The sequence below is a fragment of the Gossypium hirsutum genome, chromosome A02 (genome assembly GCF_007990345.1).
Source record: "Gossypium hirsutum isolate 1008001.06 chromosome A02, Gossypium_hirsutum_v2.1, whole genome shotgun sequence".
Classification (NCBI taxonomy): domain Eukaryota; kingdom Viridiplantae; phylum Streptophyta; class Magnoliopsida; order Malvales; family Malvaceae; genus Gossypium; species Gossypium hirsutum.
In genome coordinates, this window is record NC_053425.1 from 55,799,946 (window position 1) to 55,821,739 (window position 21,794).

Sequence of the window (21,794 nt, forward strand, 5' to 3'; positions counted from 1 at the left end):
AGAGGATCCAGGAATGGCATATCACTACTTTAAAAACACTATCTCTTCAAAACCATGTAGGCCGCAAACCACAACTTAAACACAACATTACTCATGTACATATATATATTTACTATAAGATACTTGAAACATTGATCAATCGAAGTTAAATAAATTTTGGTTTTATATAAAACATAATAAATTTACTGAATTTTTATCGAACCTACGGTTTCAAAAGCATAAGCTCAAATATACAAAGTTCATTATTCAAAAAGACACCGTCATGACAACACTTCCATGCCATACATAATACAAAATGCTTAGAAATCTCACGGTGATGATTTATCCTCTGATTTAGCCTTTGAAGGTCCCTTTTTACTTCGTTAGCAAGCCTGAGAAGGAAAGGTAACTAAGTAAGTTCGAAGAATTTATTGAGTTCCAAAAGGAAACAATTCAATAATCATATACAATTCAAGTAAGTCATTCCATCCCAGCACAATCACACAATTCGTCAGTTGGCGAATACCAAACACAGATAGATATTACGCTAGACTTAATCCATTTGATGTGTACACTACTCCCATATAGTCGTACACACAACCTTCTTTGTGTTAGCCAAAAACCATAGTCCATATTCAGAGTCATATCATTCATTTGTTTCTTTTCTTTTGTCATGTCTTGCCAATCTGGTTTGCAATAACACTTTCCCTACCTGATGCTACACAATCATTTTTATGTATCGTGATCTACCAGTTCAATGCTCATTTAATTGAAGGCATCACCATGAATCCATTTCCTTTTTCCTTTTATGTAATAACCCGATTTAGGTCCTAGTCTAAACTGTGGTCTCGGGACCACAAATTCGAAGATAAAAAAATTATTTTTATTATAATTATGATATTATAGCATGATTATATTAGTGCATGAAAAATTTAGTGAGTTAATTTTAATGTTTTCAAGCCCGATTGCGATAAGGGACTAAATCGCATAAAAGGCAAAAGTTACCTTTTAGTACACAAATGTGTTAAATAGTTAGAGAATCAAAATTTGGAGTATTTAAAGGGAAATTAAACCCTTTTTAGAGTGCTTGGCCAGCCATGAGAGATAAATTGGTCAAAAAGTCCAAGTTTGGTTGGGTTTGGTGGCTAATTTGACTAATATAGTAATAAAATAAGAAAAGATGATATCACCTTCTCATCTTCTTCTCTACCACCAAAAATATTAGCTAAAATGGGGGTTTGAAAGCTCAAAAATCTGTAGCAACTTAAAGCACTCATAAGTAAGTGATTTTAATGAGTTTTCTTCAAGATTTTTATATTTTTGAGACCCTTGAAGCATGAGCTTTCAAATGAGGGTGATATCTTACAAATTAGTCAAGAGTTTAGGATTTTTACATGGATGTATTTGTGTTATATGCTGAGTTTTTATGGAAAATATGAGTCCTAGTTGTGTTATAAACAACTTTTGTGAAAGGTGTTAGCATGAAAACACCTAAAGGGGCTAGTTTGCATAAGTTGCAAATTAAGTAATAAGTGTGTGATATAGTGAGAATTTGGGATTACCCTAGTAGTAAAAAGAGTTCAGCTAGGCTATAAATACAAAGAAATTTGATAAAAACTTATTTTCGAACATAGGGGTAAAATGGTCATTTTGCCAAGGCCTAGGAGCAAAATGGTCATTTTACCAAATTTGTAAATTTATGAATGTTTAATTGTGTTTAGTGACTAAAAGGATGTATATTGTTAATATAGATCAAGATTTGCCGAGACCAAGCCTAGATCGAGGCAAAGCCAAGCAATCCGATTAAGCCATTTAGTCAAGCACTTTTTGTAGTCCAAGTAAGTTGTTTGTAAATAGTACAACTACATTGTTAATACTTGTATTCATATTGTCATTGAATTGATATTGTACGAATTGTTAAGTTATAAATTGAGAATGCCTTGTAATATTTGAGATAGTAGAAATATCCCGTTGAACCTTAGGATATGAATTAGATATTCATGCCAAGACATTGGGTGATTTGTGCGCCAGTATAAGACATGTATGGGACATGCTTCGGCTGCACTATGAGAGCCAGTATAAGACCATGTCTGGGACATGGCATCGGCATCCAGACAAGGGCTAGTGTAAGACATGTTTGGGACATGCTTCAGCCATATTATGAGTGCCAGAGTAAGACATGTCTGGGACATGCATCGGCGTCGACAGAGATAGCCAGTGTAAGACATGTCTGGGACATGCATCAGCACGCATATATGAGAGCCAGTATAAGACCATGTCTGGGACATGGCATCCGCAATTTATCCCATGTCGAAGGTTCATAGAATATCCAGTAGTATCCCAAAATGGTTCAATGGTGAAAGTTGTAGTTCAATTTTGATAAAGAAAGGATGATCATGTTACGAGTGTTATAGGTACCTATATGATAAGCATGAGAAATGAGCTTAATTTAGAAATTGAGACTTGAGTAAGTTAAGTTATGTTTACCTTTGAGCTATAAGCATGATGGCAAATGGTGAGAATGTTGTTGTATACTTATTATATGCAACTTACTTAGCTTTATGCTTACTCTCTTTCATTTCCCTTTTTCTTTCAGTACTGCCAATTTACTCAAGGATCCTTTGAAGTCAGAGATATCGTTCACACTATCATCCATTATACCCGGTTTAGTTAGATTCATACTTTTTATTGTGGCATGTATAAGGCTAGGCTAGTAAGTTGTATTATTGAGAAATTGTTCATGTATTTTGGTTTAAGATAAAAGCCCTTCATTTTGATTAGGCCTGGAATAATGGCTATTATTCATTTTGATGAATGCATATAATGTTCTTTCTTTGAATGAATTGGTGTCTTTTGCGGTGAAATTTGTATATTGACATGATCTTGTGTAGGTTGTACAAAATGGGTGACAAAATGGCTTGGAAAATAGCCTAGTTTGTCCACACGGGTAAGACACACGGGAGTGTGTCTAGGCCGTGTGTGACACACGGCTCACACCCATGGGTATGTGTCATGGCCGTCGTCCCCTACACTTAAAACTTTCAAGTCATTTTCATACACGGGTAGGCCACACAGGCGTGTTCCCAGGCCGTGTCATAATGTAACACCCCGTACCCGAGACCGTTGCCGGAGTCGGACACGAGGGGTTCACAGACTAAATTCGCTTACTATCGCAGTCCATTTTAAAAATTTCCAGGCAGTTGGCTAACTGTGACACTGTCACCTTAAAAATCATATCTTGAGTTTCACAACTCGAAAATCAGTTTCGTAATTTTTCCCTGAAACTAGACTCATATGCCCATCTACATATTTTTCTAGAATTTTTGGTCGGGCCAATTAGTACAGTTTATTAGTCAAAGTCTCCCATGTTACAGGGATCGACTACACTGACCTTTGCGCATTACGACTTGGATATCTCCCTACACAGAGCTTCAATACTGATGTCGTTTGTTTCTATAGAAACTATACTCCGAGAGGAATCTATACATATATAGCATGACTCCTAATTATCTCTGGTTAATTTATAATGAATTTCCAAAGTCGGAACAGGGAATCCAGAAACCGTTCTGGCCCTATCTCACGAGAACCTGAATATCTCTTAACATACTATCCATATGATCATTTCGTTACTTTCCTATGAAAATAGATTCATCAAGGTTCATTTACATAATTTATTCATTATTTAATTGCAATCCTACTATTTTTAGTGATTTTCCAAATCTACATCACTGCTGCTGCCAGCATCTGCCTTTAAGGTAGACTTTACCTATTTCATAGTTTCCATGATTCAACTAGCCCTTTTAGCATAAATAGCACAAATTATGATAGTGATTAACCATTCCATACCAAATGATTATAACATTATGCTCAAACATATATAAGCCATTTTCGCATGGCTATATACATTAACCAAAATATTCTTCCGCCACTAGTCTATTTTATACATGCCATAAGATAATCCAAAACATAGCAGTACCAAACAGTGGATAATGATAGTGTGACTAGTTGCTGACGATCCCCGAGCCTGTAGCTTCGCAATGAGATCTATAAAACAGATGAAACAGAGTAAACGGAGTAAGCATTACAATGCTTAGTAAGTTTTAAGCAGTGTCAACAGATAACAATCAAATTATAACATAGTTGTTCGTATTTTTATTTCACTCTTCCTTCGGGCATACCATCCCTTTACCAAATATGCACATCTCATCATATACAATAGGCAGATAAACTTTCACATAAAAGTGAGCTCATGTGACATAGATATATCGTATGATTTCACATAACCTCTCACTCTGATCCGATGTCACATAATCATAGGAATAGTCTCATAGATTGCTCTCGTATGCGTCACATAACTACCTTATGATTTAGTGCAAATCAAGCTCACATATAAACTTGGAGTACATACCTATTTAACCTTTCGCATTGAATATATTTATAAGCAATTCTTATTACGAAGTCTTACCCGGACATAATCTCCACACGAAGTTATCGGGTCTTACCCGGACAAAATCCCCACACGTAGTCATCGGGTCTTACCTGGACAAAATCCCCACACGTAGTCATCGGGTCTTTAGAGCTCGGATATAGTACGAGCACGAAGCTTACGGACATTAATTAGTGATAATATTCTCGCATAAAGCCTGCGGGGTTTTAACCCGGATATAGTACTGACACAAATGCCCTTCGGGACTTATCACATTTATACACTTTCACATCCATCACGTTGGCCACTCGGCCCTGTCACATATATACACTTTCACATTCATCACATCGGCTATTAGGCCTTATCACATATATACACTTTCACATTCATCACATCGGCCATTAGGCCTTATCACATGTATACACTTTCACATTCATCACATCGGCTATTAGGCCTTATCACTTTCGCATTCATCACATCGGCCATTAGGCCTTATCTCATATATGCATGTTCACATCCATCACATAGAATCCTAAATCAAAATATAGATTTTCATGTATTCACATCACAATTATCCAAATATACTTCACATACCACATATACTTTCACGTATACATACTGTCTTGGCTGAATCTACATCTATCATTTTCCAATATCACAATTTAGAATTCACGTATGGGTTTAATCAATAGCTTATGAGCAACTAAAACAAGTTTATCAAGGTTTACAACACAATCTCAAATTCAGCACAAGCTGTTTTTCCTGAGCAATAGTCACTAAATTATTTATAACTGGAGCCACAAAACTCCAAATCACTTTCCGTTAATTTTTCCTGAATGTAGACTTGTATATCTTCCATCCATAAAATTTCCAGAATTTTAGGTTTGGCCAATCAATACCAGATTTTTCTTAAAGTTTCTCCTGTTTCACTGTTTGACTAATCTGACCACTCTTCACTACGAATCAAATTTCTCATTTTACAGAATTCAAAATGTTTTTATTTGATTTCATTTGAAACTAGACTCATTAAGGAGTCTAAGCATATAAATTTTATCTTATAACCATTTTTGTACAATTTATAATGATTTTCTAAATACAGAACAGAGGATTACAGTGTCATTCTGCGCTGTCTCACACAACTTTAAGTATCTCATTATCAGAAATTCCTTTGCTTTCACGGTTTCTTTTATAAGAAACTAGACTCATTAAGCTTTAATTTCATGTCTCATTCAGCCTCTAATTCAAATCCATAAATTTATGGTGATTTTCTAAAGTCACGTTACTGCTGCTGTCCTAAGCAGACTATTTCAAATTACCCTTAAATTCCCAAGCTCAAACACTTAAGAACTTACCATTTGAGCTTAGAACATATCATGGCCACATCATATCTTATTAAATCAACTCATCATGTCCTATTATAATTGAATTTACTCAACGTTTAATCACTTAAAACTTACCTCGGATGTTATCGAATTATCACGAATCGACTATTCAGCTACTTTCTCTTTCCCTTATCCGAAATTTGTGCCCCTTTTTGTCCTTGAGCTTAATTAAACAAATTCAACTTATCACATCTCTATTATTCAAAAAAAATCACATTCAGCACATTTAAAAAAACATTGATAAGTCTCAAAACACAAGCAACACTTATCAAAGTCATGTAATTTACGCACTTTACAAGGCACTACTACATTTATAATCTTACTTTCATACAACCATTCTTCTTTGACCGAATGCTTCCACACTCATGTCTTCATTAACAACCTCTAAAACTACAATTTATTCACATCCTTATTTATGTTACATTCGGCTATCATAATAAAAATATATAAATAGTTACACAATAACCACTTTAGCCTAAAGTCATTTTAGCATATAATGCACAAACATTATACCACCACCATTAAATACATGACATAACCGAATCAACAAAATCATGAGCAACGTGTCAAATATAATTCACACTTATCATTACACTTTGGTCAATTTATCAAAATCATTAATAACCATCATTTGATGAAATCACCATAACCAACTTAACAATATAAACAAGCCATTTAAACCCCCAATTTATCAACTTTGACAAGTTTAAAACTCACCTAATGACTAATTACAAATTAAAGCTTCAAGCAATCAAATTTAACTCATCAAGAACTTGGCCGAATACACATTCTTTGACCAAAATCGAAATTCAACGTGCGGTTTATAAGGGATTGCATCTAGCTCATAAATTAAGTTCACAATTTCCTATTCATATGAAATTTAACCTCATGGAGTCTATTAAGTACTCTTAATCCCTTTTCTAACAACAAATTTCAAACATAGGATTTTCTATACAAAACCGTACATGCTTCCATAAAAAAAATCTAAGAGAATAACTCATGGTTTAAGATAGAACTAAGATACAAACTCAATTTCACAAGTTTTCAAAAAAAATGACATAAACTCATACCTTAGAATCAATCTATGCTAATGGCCAAATGTGTCTCAAGCTTTTTTTTTTCCCTTCTTTCTCTTTTCTACTCACGGCAATGGAGAAGAAGAAAAAGATGAACCAACTTTGTTTTTATCACCCATTTCTTTTAATATATGTTCATATTTCATATTATTTATTCATTTAACATTTAGTTTATTAATATAAAAGGCATATATTTTGTATCCCATACTCCTTATTTTATTGTTCCTAACATCCATCACTAACATAACATGTTTGTGACATGTTTCCACTCATAGCATGGCCGGCCACTATGCCTTAATTTGGGTAAATTGACATGCAAACCCATCATTTTCACAATATGCATTAATAGGCCACTTTGCAATTGCCTAGCACATTTCTAAATTTTCTCACATAAGTCCTATTTGATAAAATTCACTTACAATTAACAAAATTCAAACATGAAATTTTCACACATGCACATGTACATATAATGAGCATCAATTATGACGGTTAATTATTTTTATGACTCGGTTTAGTGGTCCCGAAACCACTTCCCAACTAGGGTCAAATTAGGGGTGTCACACATAAAGTCAGTATGCATGCTTGTAGCACATGCATAAGAGATACGTCCGTGTGTATCGGTCATGTGAAGGACACGGTTATAGGGCAATGGGTGTGTGCTTGGGCCATATAGATTTGGCAGAATGCCCAGGTTTTTAGACATGGGTTCAGGACATGGGCATGTCCCTAGCACACGGTCGTGCGTTCTATACCCACACGGGCATGTGGAGCCTTGATGCATGAAATTTTCTAAGTTTTTCATAAGGTCCCGTTTGGGTTCCAAATCACCCAGGATCTATGTTTTGGGCCTCAAAAGCTCGCATACGAGATAGATTGCTTGTGAAAAGAGAAGTTTTTAAATTGTTTGAGATTTCACGGTCCAGTTTTATTCAGTTCGTTGAGTTTAAGGCAGGTAGCACTGCGAACCCTCTCCTAGCGTCGGATATGGATGAGGGGTGTTACATTTTAGACCATATGGTTCATTTCAAAAGAAAAAAAAAGGGATAATGACTTAACACAAAGAAAGGCCCTTACATCTTTCACACAGACATGCCAAAACAGACTATTAACAACAACTTTTTCCTCACTTGCACAAACATTTCATTTTCACAAGATGGGTATACTTACCTTAAATCAAATATAAACGAAAGCATACAGACACATGGAGTAAGAAAGAACCCACCAATAAAGTGCACCTAGGTTACACAACATGACCTTTGCCTTATCTCGAGAGTTTTCGTGAGTATCTTGAACTATAATATAAAAAGTTAACCTTTTTAGATCGTTTTAACAAAAAACTATGCAAGTTATCAAGAACATTAACAGGAAACTCAGAATCTGAATATTTCGTTCCTTACAATTAAAACTAACCTTAAAACATGAAACCCTAACGCTTTGTAAGCAACCGTGAAATAACCTGAGTTTCATCGATTTTTACTAAGTGCTAACAATGATAGAGTTGGCTAAGTATAGCTAACCTAACTCTTCCAACAAGCCTTAAATCTAGGGTTTTTGAGAGAAAAATGCAGAAAGAACTAGGAAGAAAAATATGGTGGCCAAAGAAAGCATAAACTTGCTTAGGATGTTAAGGCTCACTTTATACAGAAATACACGAAAGGTAAACCTAATGGGCATGCTAAACTACCCCACTACCCTTCCTTCAGTACTTGTGACTAAAAACTTTCTCTCTCATCTTAAATGTATATCCTGACATCTACAGTAACTTGTCCCATCTTGTCCCATTTTAACTAGTTTTCATCAGGCTAACTAAATCGTTCAATCAAAATAATAAAATAATAATAGGTTCCTCCAAATTGAGGACTTAACAGTAAGGACTTAACTCTAAAAGCTTAACATAAAGGATTCAACGTATTCGTCTAACCACTAGGGTGGTGTATACTTTACAAGAGAGTCTGCCAAACCACTGAGCTCGCCTAACACAAACTTCACCTGAAGGCACATCCATAGATTTCTTATACTTGTCTAGATTTAATACCATACTCATTCAGAACTTACTCTACATACTTTATTTCTATAAACAACGCTCAAACACTATGGTTTCATCAGGTGGAATGTTACAGACAGCATGACAATTCAAATTTAGCATGTTAATCTTTTTACAAACTTTCTTTATGGTAAAACAAAGGGTCATATTTTGAATAGTTTAGAGTTTCATATGGGTATCTAAAACAAATTTCAAGATTTTCTTTAATGACATGCAATCATGTAATATCTAAAATTGCCAATTAAAAGTCGATTGAGTCTAAATTTAATTGGCATCGTTGTTGTAGCAACAACTTAAGAACGTGGGTTCGAAAATATCCTCCACTCTAGGGAAATATCATACAACCGATTCATTTGAGTTAAGAGGGGAAATATAATGTAAATTTAAAATATTTAGATGGAAAGAAGTCAAACCCTGTTACCTTGAACGAAACTTGTTTTAATAGTTTAAATGTATTTTTAGTATTCTGATTAATAAAAACTTTTAGATATATAACTGTTTCCACAAAACATCGTGTGCAGTTCCATTATTTTGTTTCGAGAAGAGGGTATGAATAAAACTGAAGAAGCGTTCATAAATGGAGAAACTGTTTATGATGAAAATGATTGATTCATCTGCACAACTCAATGATTTGCAGAAAAAGCCTATGTAAATGCTTTTCGCTTATATTAAAAAGACTGAACCTATACCTGCAGGGGAGCTGTTCGGCATAGAAGTTGACTCTTTATTTTGATAGGGGATTGATCCTTGTGTTGAACGATCTTTTGGATATAATAATGTTTATGGATGATATGGCCATAAAAGACCAATATCCATAGCCAGATAGAAACAAAGAATGAAGGGCATAAAGGTGGAGGCTTGCACAATACAATTTGCTATAAAGAATCTTCAGAAGTCAAAAGAATTGAATTCGTTACATGAGTTTTACTTATCTCTACTGCCCAACCAAAAGGGCAAATGAACAGTAGCCGTTTCCCATGGCTCATGAGATGGTACAACAAGCTGTTGCCCAAGACTTCTGCCGGTTTATTCTTGTTTCAGTTGTTGAAAAGTATTTGAACGCCCTGTCTAGTGTAAGCCAACAAGCAGATTAGTATCTTTGACTATGATGAATCAATCAAAACTGTTCAACTCTGCGCTATTCCTATCTATGCTAGTGTATGACAAGGTGAAACTTCATAAGATGCCACCCTGATGAATCACCATGTTATGGAGATCACTCACAACGAGCTGCTGCGAAAGATCATTTAGTCCTTGGCTAACACTCCATGATCATTGTAGTAGCCCAATGCAGTTGTCATACTCGTAGTCCATCCCATACATAGTGGCCGAGTCCAATAGCAGATCATCAGAACACTGAAATTCTAGGGGAGAGTTGGTCATAGGTGGTCCAAAAGAAGTGCAGCACCCTGGGCACACAAACAATGGTGGCACAGCCTCAGAGTCCTCTATGCCACAGCAGCGTGTGTGCTGCCACACCTCACAAATGTCACATGCTATCATCCTCTCCCCATCATCATCTCGAGCCCCACATTCACATCTGACAATCCAATTGTCCGCACCGCCTTCATGCTTCAGATTACTGTCCAAATCTATTCCACTCCCTCTGACCAGAATTTCTGCACCTGACTCAAGTGCTCCAAACAGTACATCCCTATCTTCCATTTCACCTAGGTTGTCGACCTCTGTCACCACAAACTTATCCATAATACAATAAGTATCCCTCAATGCTTTTTCAGCAGCTTGTTTTAGGTCAAAAACTGTGGCATGTAATGGAACCATGACAAGTTCACCAGCAGGTGATGTCTCAGTTGCCATATTCTCTGCATCAAACAAACCTGGCATGACTTGGCAAAAGAATCTCAACAACTGGTCATCTTCATCTCTAAATGGCCGATCCTTCACGAAGTGTTTGCTATCTAGAACTGCCTGGGTGGCAAGTTCCAGCAATTCTGATTCTGGATAGTTCAATAGTGTGTTATTATACAAATACACCACATCATTATAAACATCAGTTCCAGGGACAGGAGCAGGAGCAGGCAAAAGTTCTGGTAGAGGTTTTTGATGTATTTCCTCTGTTGCTTCTAACAACTTAAGGTCCTTAACTGGATTGTCTACGTCGTCAATTGTGTATTCTAAAACCCGAGCTGAGTTAATTCCACGACGCACAATGTGACATCCAACGATTACATTGTTCATTGATTTCAATACGTAATCCAGCAAACCCGTATCACCAATATGCATCCGAGCTGCATCTCTTAGATCCTGCCTTGTCATCCCACCATGACCGACCTCAGATTTATGTTGCTTCAAAGCATCTACAATCACCTCTGCTGCAAATTCTAGCCTTTTTGCGGGCCATCTGCTATCCATATGAGCTATGACACTAGTAAACCTCTTGCATCTCAAATATTTTTCCTTCGAATTGTCCTTCTTATGGAATGATATTCTGATGGAATTTTTCTGTACAGAAGCTGAAGGAGAAGCAGTAGCTGCTACTAATTTCTTCTGCAATGCACTACGAGATTTGATAGTGAGCATAAACTTGAAAAGATCTCGGATTGTGACCAACTGGCTCTCACTAAGATCTCTATAATGCTGAACCATGCACTTGATTTGTCTGCTTTGCTCCCTGTCACTGAAATCTTGAATGATTTTGTCAAGTTTCTGGGAGCTGAGTATTTCAATTGCTCTATCATAATTTTCCTCTGAAACACCATAGCTTCCACGGCAGAACTTGTAACCCCAACGTCCAAACCATGTATGTCCATACGCGACTCCATGAAGCAAACGTAGATCCATACCGTGCTTCTTCGATGCATCCTCCACTGAGATTTTCCTGAAAAGCATGAAATGGTCATGAAGTCGCATCCTTAAATGTTTACTAGGCTAATTTGAAGCTAACACTTTTGAAGTTTTACCGAGCCTTAAGAATTTCACAAATACGATCCCAGAGATCCATGATTTCTCTGCCATAGAGATACTTAGAACCACCTTCAATTCCGTTGATGCAGAGTAGATGACCAAATCCATTACAGTGAATCAACCCATGTAAGAGATGGGAATGGATGTTTAATACATTATCCTCTAAAGGCTTATTCCAGTCTCGATCATTTGGTATTACCACATGATACTTCCTCTTGGAAACTAAATGGTTGCCCCAACCTTAAAGAAAACGAACAGCAGGAACAATAAATATCAGTTCCTTACTAGAAGAGCACGGCATTGGCCTCAAACTAAGAATAATTTAATCAAATTAGAGACACAGATGACGGGAAAATTTTGCAGACACTAGGAAATTCCAAAAGGAAAATCGAAACGTTGGTGGGATTGATTGGCATAAAGTTGGTTTCTCATGCTAACTACACTTGAACAATCAGAAAAGGTGAGGAATCAAGAGATTTATCTTTTCATGCATTGATCTATCAAAAGCAAATAACAAGTTATAAAACTCACCTTTTGCTCTCATGGAAAAGATTTCAGAAAAGCTAGTCTTTTTCTATTTTATCTAGCAGTTCCATTCTTGATTAAAACTTCTTGTTTACTACAAGTTTCAAGCTATCTTTAGATAAACAAAATTGCAAACTATCCAACTGAAAGATAAACAAGAAATCGAAAATTCAACAAGTAAAAACCCCAAAACCTGAATCATATAAAGAAACAAGAAAACCCCATTTAGGGAAGAAACATTAAAAACCTGAAAAAAGGGGCAAACCTGTACACCTGCAGTGATCACAGAAAGGGTTTAAAGAGTGGTTAACACCCTCTTCAATGGTGTAAAGAGGGACGACGCAGCTCTTGTCACGAACAAGAAGGGTGCACCAAAGGGGCATACCTTTGGCACAGTAATCTTCGGGCTCAGCACATTGTTTAAGGAAAATACGGATGTTATCTCGGAAGGGACCGGTGGGGTTTATTGGGCAACCAGGTTCTGCAAATGAATGTAACCCAAATAACTTTGGCCTTCTCTTTCTTTTCCTGCACGTCTCTAGGATTGGGATCGACATTGTTGAATGAAGCAATGCCTTTGGGGGGTCTTTCGTTTCTCCTCCTCCTTCTTCTGTAGAGTATGAGAAAGCTGAAGAAATCTTCTACTTGTACTTTTATGGGGTTTGCCAGTAACTGACTGAAGTTTGCAGTCAGTTCGTTAAGACTGGGGACTTTCCCCGCTCAAAATTTGAGTCGACTTCGTTAAGAAATGAAAACAAAAGAAGCCCATTTGTCTTATAATTTGGACTATACTGTTCAAGGTCTATCTAACAACTCAGGACCCAATAAAGAAAACCCTTTTCCCCCACATATTTTGCCTTTTAAAATAAAAAATATTTTTTAATTATTTATATTAAAGATTAATTATATATATATATGTGTGTCTGTGTGTATGTGTATGTGTATGTGTATGTGTATGTGTATGTGTATGACAACGCTTTTTTAGTATTGCTCTCCCTGGTGATGGAACTTCTTGGTACCCCACCAAAGGAACCCGCTATACCTGCCTGAAGCAAGTTTTAATTGTTTTCTTTTGCTTTAGAATCAATCTACAAGTTGTAAATCCATATTCCATTCCATATAGGGCTGCTCAATGCGGACAAACACCTAGCATCTCCCACAACACTGCAGGTTGTGCTTGCGTACCATGGAATTGTCAAATATTATATCAGGATGAAGATCAACATAAGTGAAACAGGACGGCAAAGTTTAAGACGAATAATGGTGTTCTAATGATTGCATCAGATGAGATAGGGGGTATTGGGGGGCAGCCGTTTCGGAATTTTGAAGAAATAACTCTAGAACCGAATGTGCATCCACTTGTGCAAGTCATTGCATTGTTCTTAACCCATTTTGCTCCCAAATGGTTGCAAATCCCTGTGAGAGCTCTATGCTGCATGTATTCTCCATGCATCCAAGACATTTTAGGCAAATATTAGTTGTATATATTGTTGCTGATATAGCGGAGACAGTTGAGCTTGCACGGCTATAATAAGTGCTTTGAGAATGACAAATCATCATCAAACTTGTTGCAAGAAGACCATTATGAAGGTTGATTCCTGTTTTGTAGGGGCATTTTATCACTCAATGAGCATGCATTTAGTACCAAACTGCTGATTTATTTTATTTATTTGTGGAAAGGCAGTAGAAGTTTGATGTCTCAAACTAGTCATCATGCACCACTCCAATAGAAAGATATATCCCATGCAACTGAGGCAGAAAGCAAGCTGATAAAGTGTATTATTCAATTCTCAAGCGCCTAAAGGGCTACAATTTTGATGCTAAAAGCAGGAACAGATGATGTTTTATATTGACTTCGAGCCATGATGATGGGCCATCTTTCTCTGACTTTTATGCAAGGAAGTATAATTACCTTTCTTTGGGGCCTCCCACAACCTACAGCTAATGGGTATGGATTATGGGATAATCTGTATAATTTTTATTTCTCCATCAGTTCTAATGGAAAAGAATTAAGAAGATCCTAATAACTTTCAACATTGACAATGGACTGATGTGTAAGCATTAGTTTCATTCAGGGTCAATATCAGGCAAATTATTTGTGATGTTCAGTTTCTTATGTAGAGTTGACTCATCTGTCTTCTTTTTTTCACAGAATTGTACACTGGCCACAAAAATTCCAGGGATTCAATTAATAATATGCTGTAATCATTTTCCTGTATCAAAATAACACTCAATTTCATGCAGAAATTCAAAAGTTTACACCCAAAGGTACAAGGTTAAGAACAGAACAACCTCGAAAACAAGTAGGTATGGCAACCTTGAATGGTATCAAGTAGAGGAGCCGTTTGGCAAGCATCCTCAACCGAACGGTCCATCCATTTCTTGACCATAGATTCAGCAACAGAAGCAACCCGATGCTGCAACACCGCAGCACCCAAAGGTCCAACTAAATTCAACCTTGTAGCAGCTGAAATCACATCTCTCATAGTCATAAAAATATAAGCTCTTTGACTGGTTCCACTGTCCATCCCTAGAAGTCCACAGATGATCCCGAAGACAGGAGCATGGTGGAAAGACACAACGCCAGAACCAATACAAACATCTCTCATAGATTTAAGTGATGGAAGTTCCGTGAAAACAGAGGCAGCCACTCGCATGAGAGAAGACCCTTGTGAAACTGATGCCTTTCGACCGACTTCATTGCTTAAAGTTGCATCCAAGATTCTGTCAAGTTTCTGGCAGTTGTCTAAAGTAGGGTTCATAGTTGCGGAGTAAACAAAAGGGAGGAGTAAACTCCCAGTATTCTCTAACAAATGTATGACAAAATTTTGGAGATCATCAGGGCCTGAGACTAAACGTGCCTGAATTGCTGCCTCAAGACCAAAGGAATGAGCAAACCCACCTGTAGGAAGAATCGAATCAAGGAGTTGCCATTGGCTCCACTGCAAACCAGGGTCTATATTTATTTCTCTCTTCCTTCTTTTCTCTGTTTCAACCAAATCTTGATCCATTACAAAACACACCAATAATCCCCCTTCCAGGGAATCAATCTTCTGGGAAATTTTTTTTTTTTTTTTTTTTTTTTTTGAGAAATGGGCATGTATGGTGAAGATTGGTGAGGCTGGCAATGGCATGTCATTTGGTAATTTAGTTTATTTTTTCCTCTGCAATGCTCTTCATTGACCCAAATGAGTAAACAAGGCCCGTGCCTTTCCGCAAGATAAGCATCACATGTCACTATTTTTGGTTTGGGATGGTCCAGCAAAGATCAAACCCGAGCCCACTAACAGCTCTGATTACTTAAAAAGCAATCCAGTAAGCATTTTTCATATGATAAGCATCACTACACTGACAGTTAAAATACTGCTTTGCTCCCGCTAAAAGCAGTTTTTAGTATTTGTTTATTACTGTGAAGAACTGGAAAGGCAAGATAAGCTCGTGGCCATCAAGAACTTTGCCCACCTCTTTCATTCACACTCCCCCCCCTTTTTTCCTTTCTTCTTTCTTATTCTTTTTCCTCTTCTCTTTAACAGTAATATCCCAAGCTTTGCAACTCTGTCCTCCAAGAAACTGGGGCCTTGTACTCACCATTGAGACTAAGATCAAGAAAAATGGTGAAGGAAACTGAGTACTATGATGTTCTAGGTGTTAGTCCATCAGCTTCCGTAGAAGAGATTAGAAAAGCTTATTACCTTAAGGTTTGGACTTTTGGGATTTTTTTTTTCTTTTGTTGGTAATTGGTTTATATTTTTAATGGTTGAATAATTTATTTCTCTTATATATCTCAATTCTCACCAGAATAAGCTTTAGTTTCTATGGCATGATCAAATAGGAAATTTCATTTGTTTATACTTAATTATCTACTGTTGTACTTTCTTATGTATTTATGGAATCTTGATCCTCTTTGATGATCATGCATATTCTGTTCTCTTTTTCTCCTTTCTTCATTTTCCTTTTGTCTTTTCAATATATTTTGAAGCTAGATTTTGATGGACTAATAGAACATGTGCCATATGGGAGAGGTAGAGATTGTTAAGGGAGGATTGAATGTTGAAAGGTGAATGAAATTTTGATTGTTAGATGATGACTGGACCAGAGAGGTTTAAGTAAACTGCTTCATGCCTTTTTAACATAAACACAAACTTTTCATTAACTATATAGTAGTCAAGAATTTTATAAATAGATGCTATGCCCGGTACAGGCAAGGCAAGTTCATCCGGACAAAAATCCCAATGACCCTCATGCTGCTGAGAGATTTCAGGTATGTATACTAATTTTGTTGCTGATTTGGTTTCTTTTCCACCGAAGTTATTTTATCCTACATGTCCAGCTAGTTAATGAAAGGGATAATTAATGTATTGACAATCTTCATTTTTCCAGGTACTAGGTGAAGCTTATCAAATTCTGAGTGATCCTGTTCAAAGAGATGCTTATGACAGAAATGGAAAATACAGCATATCTAGGTACGACATTCACATTCAGTGTTGATCATACACGTTTAGGATGACATGGTATGCAAATTGATAGTTGGTTTTAAGCTCCAGATGCTTAATTACAAAGCTCTTAGATAGCTTTATTTTGTATTCCTTTCTTAGAAAGCCAGTGTTATCTACTAAAGATCAGTCAACCAATTAAATCCTGGACACCAGAAAATGCTTAATCTATGACTAAGTTTACTATTTTAACCTTGTAACTATTTTAAATTTTGCAATATTTTGTTGAGCATCCAAACAAATTCTATTCTTTCTAAAGAAAGTCCAAGTCTCCTAATTATTTGAGGACACCATTTTGGTTCTCAGGGACACCATGCTTGATCCAACAGCAGTCTTTGCTCTTCTCTTTGGAAGTGAATTATTTGAGGACTACATAGGACATGCTGCTGCTGCATCAATGGCTTCTTCAGAACTAGCCAATGAAACAGACAATCCTGAAAAACTGAACGATAAGTTGAAGGCAAGTGTGCTCCCATGTTAAACTAATGCCTGAACTTTTCATTCTGTAGAAGTGAAAGGTCAATTCTTATCATACATCAAATCAGATGAATGTGTGGCAACTGCAACATGAATTTTCATCATTCGCCAAATAGTGGTAGCCCTAGTCTGTAATAATGGTAGTACTTAGCTATTAAATAATGGCCTTTATTCTAAGTTAGGGACTTACCTGATATTCTTACAAGGAAAAGGTTGGATGGAATATTATAGAGAACTCCATTGGGATAAACTTTGGTTTCTTAAACTTCAACTTAACAATCAGAAATATTTACAGAGAAGGCTACTTTAAGATTCTGAAAACATAAGTTTTATGCCACAAAGAGAAAAATTGTAATGACTCAATTGCTCCCATACATCTGAACTGAGATTTTGTGAATCATGCTTGGTAGTTGACATGACCAAAACTGATTAAACTCCTCAGTGTTATAGATAAGCAGGTTATTTTTAGTTCTTCAAGCAAATTTTCTATAATTTATAAGAGCAGTTTTTTTTGTGCGACCTTGCATGCAGGCTGTTCAGAAAGAAAGAGAAGAAAAGTTAGCAAAATCGTTAAGAGATTCCCTTAATCAATATGTCCGAGGTGATAAAGATGGATTCATACAGCATGCAGAATCTGAAGCCAGACGGCTGTCTGATACTGGTAAATTGAGTTATTTTAGCATTTCCAGGTTGTTGTTGTTGTTTTTTTTTTTTTTCCTTTTCTACTCGTATAGACATGTTCTGTTAATTAGAGGCTTTTTCTGTGCCAATTAGGTGTTAAACTACTTATTTGGGTCTGTCCTGCAGAATCTTAAATACTGTTATCTTTCTATGTTAAGAATTTTGCAAAATATGCATCTTTAAATGGCAGTGGATGAAATTATACTCTGCTCTTAGCATCGTTTACAGAAATAGCAATAAGTATAGGCTGTAAGTCATGATCCTCTGGCAGTATGGTTCAATGAATTTAAAACCAGCAGATTATTGCACTAGCCTTTTGGTACTTCTCTGCAGTAAACTTTGATGCTAGTAACCCCTACTGGCTTGAATTTGCAGCTTTTGGGGTTGATATATTACACACCATTGGCTACATATACTCGAGACAGGCATCCCAAGAGCTTGGAAAGAAGGCAATTTATCTTGGTGTACCATTTTTGGCTGAATGGGTCCGGCACAAGGGACATTTCTGGAAGTCACAGATCACTGCAGCAAAAGGCAAGTTATAGTAAATCTATAAGCACCCTTTCCGAGTTTCCTCCTCCAACTCTTCAAAAGCAGTAGTTTCAGGAAGTTCTCTCTGCCACTGATACAGTTAGAAATATAACTCCAGGTGCTTTTCAGTTACTGCAACTTCAAGAAGATATGCGCAAGCAATTTAAAATGGATGGTAGTGGCGCTGAAAATGATGTTGAAGCACATTTACGCTTAAATAAAGAAACTCTGATGAGCTCTTTATGGAAATTGAATGTCGTGGATATTGAAGTAACTCTTGTACATGTGTGCCAAATGGTGAGTTTCTTTGTATCTTAGTGACTTTGATACTTGGTTTATATTATAGTAATTCATATAGCTGAATATCTTTGCCACCTGTAGTTTGTCTAGCGAAATTATAGGCTAGGAAATGATTCTTGTTTCAATAGTAGTTTTAAAATTTAGGGATTTTCTTATCATTCTGACGAATGATGATTGGTTTTGCAGGTGCTGCGGGAAAATAATGTCAAGAAGGAGGAACTCAAAGCTAGAGCTCTGGCTCTAAAAATTCTTGGGAAGACATTTCAGGTACAAAATTCATTGAATTAGCTACCTTGTAATTTGCTGCATTCTTTAGCTTTACATACTAAGAATGCATAACAGGGAAGTCTTCGTATATTCTATCACGTGTAATCATTTGTAAGAAATCAAAAGATATTTACGCTTTGGAGCATTATTTCACCAGGAACAAGAAGCTCGAAACGGTGGAACATCAAGGAGGAAAAATGTTGCTGAAATGGATGATGATGACGATGGAAGCAGTTCTGACAGCAGCAGTGAAGAGGAGTCGCCAGGAGCACTTTCGTATCGAACTCCTTTTCTCACTCAGGCATGTTAGAAATCCTTCAGGCCTAACATACGTAAAACGCATGAGATTTTGTCAAAATGTGACACAGATACATGATAATAGCACACGATATAATACACACACAGATACAGACACACACGCACACATATATATATGCATGCATGAATATAGCATATGAGCTGCTGGTATTGGCATGGTTCTTAAGGGGTGAGTATCCTAGAACTGACAAACAAAAATCTATCAAATGCTATTGAAACATTACTTTCATTGATTGTTTGGAGCTCAGAATTGTTCACGTTACTGATTACTCCGAAATTGAAGATCAAAATTTTTTGTGTGTTATCAAATGCAGTATGATATTTATGAGTTGTTGTGAATTGTTGTGATAGGGCATTGGGAGACTGTTCAGATGCCTCTGCAACCCAGCCTTTGATGTGGATGATGATGAAATTGTGTTCAAAAGCAAATGATTGCATGAGAGATGTAAATTAGCATTATTGGACATTGGCAGGCACTACCATTTGCTTACCCCAAAAAAGATGTCTTAGTAACCAGACTCGTTTTGTTGCAATACTAATAAAACCCTTGTTGATGACTGATGACTGTCAAACTTTTTGGTTTATTTTCATGATCCAAAGGATCAATACACTCAGCGGACAACTTCACTACATTTTTCTTTTTCTAAAACTACTAACGATGCCTGTCATCTGAATGCAATCATGATAACGATTTTAGGATGGCAATTTTGGTTAAATAAAGAAACCAGATAGCAGACTAAATCACTACATGATTATCCCACCCAAAAGAATGATTTCAGTTTTGGATTTTGCCATCACATTATCAGAGTTATTATTTGCGATTCATAAATTAAGAAAAAAAACAGTAATTATTTGAATAATAATACTTTAGTATTTAATCACATATATATTTACTATAATAAGACACATACCTTATATTTACGTTAACTTTTTATTTTTATCTAATAATACTAACTCATCATTATAATAAAAATTCTTAAAAATCATTAATAAAATCAACTATAATTATCTTAATATAATTCTAATAAAATCTTAACACACTAAAGTCGTATTTTAATTAAAATCTCAATTAATAATAATAATAATAATAAACATGCACATCTGTTTTTTTATTTTTTTACATTAAATTAATTTTAAATATTTATTTAAAATACTGATCTACAAAAGGATGGATATAGGTTATTGTAAAATTTAAAATTTTAACTAAAAAACTTAACCCCAAAGCATTTCAAGTAAAACAAAATCAATTTTGCACACTCAAGCCAAGCAAACAAACCTCAAGGTAAAATTTCTTTTCTTTTGTTTGTACGTGTCTAAGTTTTTTTTTTAATATTTAATTAAACAAATTTTGAGCAGGTAAAGCGTATTTTTTTAAACAAATAATTTATTAAATTTTAATATGTAAATATAATTTTTAATAGTATTTAAAGAAATAGTAAAATCAACACTACAGCTACAATTTTAATATTTTTTTAGAAACTAATCTTTATAATAATAATTATTTTTTGAGACGATTTCTAAAATTCTTTTAACGAAAAAAAAAAAGAAAGGTTATTCAACCTTACTATCATTAGAGTTTCATTGGGTATGTAATTACCCTCGTCAGAGAAGGTTGATTCTTTTTATTTAAAATAGAAAAAATTAAATCCACTTTAAACTACAAAAAAACTTTGAAAACTTGTAAATTATTTTTAAAAATATGTAATGGTACAATCAACATTATCTTTGTTATAAAAATTAAAAATAAAAAAGAGATAGAGACTAAAGAACTAAAAGAGAGAGCATATTGATCAATCGGAATATTTACAATACTTCTATAAAACTTATCTAATAGCTATTAGAATTTAAATTGCATCAAAACTTATTTTGATCTTTATGGACATCCACTTAATAAAACTCCCCCTTGGATGTCCATTAATAGACAATGTGTCTTGTTAATATACTGTCTCGTTAAAAACCTTACCAAGAAAACTCAATGGGACAAAATCTTGGTTAAGGGAAAAAGAGTACAGCGCGTATTTACTCTCTCTCATGAAAACATTACATAATATCTCATATTATATTTATTTAATCTTGAATACTAGCTTTTCAAATGACCATCTAAACGTATTTTAAGTATTTATATCAATATTCTTTTGAAAGTCATGAGTGAGGGAAAAATTTGAGGGAAAAATATTTTGATCTTTTCAGAAGTTTCAACAATAATCATAACAAACTTTAATCATAATCCCTCTATAAAAATACAAATAGGTATTTTAGATCATTTTATAATCCTCTTTCAACTACTATTGACTAAGTTAAATTTACCTCATATGTAGTCAAATTTACCTCATATGTTCAATTATTTCAATTCATATAAATGAACAATTT

General features: G+C 35.4%; 3 protein-coding genes across 3 annotated transcripts; 1 reads left to right on the forward strand and 2 right to left on the reverse strand.

Annotated features, from left to right (window-relative positions):
- Positions 1-9,765: 9,765 nt before the first annotated feature.
- Positions 9,766-13,063, reverse strand: LOC107952445 (PHD finger protein MALE MEIOCYTE DEATH 1). Its single transcript, XM_041086013.1, has 3 exons — positions 12,623-13,063; positions 11,829-12,072; positions 9,766-11,746 (listed from the first exon to the last, which is right to left on the reverse strand). The coding sequence occupies exons 1-3, from the start codon at positions 12,912-12,914 to the stop codon at positions 10,180-10,182; spliced, it is 2,103 nt and encodes a 700-aa protein (XP_040941947.1). The 5' UTR covers positions 12,915-13,063; the 3' UTR covers positions 9,766-10,179.
- A 1,477-nt stretch (positions 13,064-14,540) lies between these two features.
- Positions 14,541-15,491, reverse strand: LOC107951993 (urease accessory protein F). Its single transcript, XM_016887196.2, has one exon. The coding sequence runs from the start codon at positions 15,489-15,491 to the stop codon at positions 14,634-14,636; it is 858 nt and encodes a 285-aa protein (XP_016742685.2). The 3' UTR covers positions 14,541-14,633.
- A 194-nt stretch (positions 15,492-15,685) lies between these two features.
- On the forward strand, positions 15,686-19,981 carry LOC107951992 (chaperone protein dnaJ 10). Its single transcript, XM_016887195.2, has 11 exons — positions 15,686-15,782; positions 15,891-16,055; positions 16,559-16,618; positions 16,738-16,820; positions 17,157-17,310; positions 17,859-17,988; positions 18,384-18,542; positions 18,658-18,836; positions 19,026-19,106; positions 19,264-19,407; positions 19,776-19,981. Exons 2-11 carry the CDS (start codon positions 15,969-15,971, stop codon positions 19,854-19,856), a joined length of 1,158 nt encoding a protein of 385 aa, XP_016742684.2. The 5' UTR covers positions 15,686-15,782; positions 15,891-15,968; the 3' UTR covers positions 19,857-19,981.
- The last annotated feature ends 1,813 nt before the right edge of the window (positions 19,982-21,794 follow it).

Excerpts from the sequence above, each read along its gene's own strand:
- LOC107952445 (XM_041086013.1), bottom strand. The coding sequence starts at position 12,914 with ATGTCGATCCCAATCCTAGAGACGTGCAGGAAAAGAAAGAGAAGGCCA. Across the intron at positions 12,073-12,622 it reads TGATCACTGCAGGTGTACAG|GTTGGGGCAACCATTTAGTT; the intron begins GTTTGCCCCTTT and ends GTTTTCTTTAAG. Across the intron at positions 11,747-11,828 it reads TGTGAAATTCTTAAGGCTCG|GAAAATCTCAGTGGAGGATG; the intron begins GTAAAACTTCAA and ends CATGCTTTTCAG.
- LOC107951993 (XM_016887196.2), bottom strand. The coding sequence starts at position 15,491 with ATGCCATTGCCAGCCTCACCAATCTTCACCATACATGCCCATTTCTCA.
- LOC107951992 (XM_016887195.2), top strand. The coding sequence starts at position 15,969 with ATGGTGAAGGAAACTGAGTACTATGATGTTCTAGGTGTTAGTCCATCA. Across the intron at positions 18,543-18,657 it reads ACAGATCACTGCAGCAAAAG|GTGCTTTTCAGTTACTGCAA; the intron begins GCAAGTTATAGT and ends ATATAACTCCAG. Across the intron at positions 18,837-19,025 it reads TTGTACATGTGTGCCAAATG|GTGCTGCGGGAAAATAATGT; the intron begins GTGAGTTTCTTT and ends TTGGTTTTGCAG.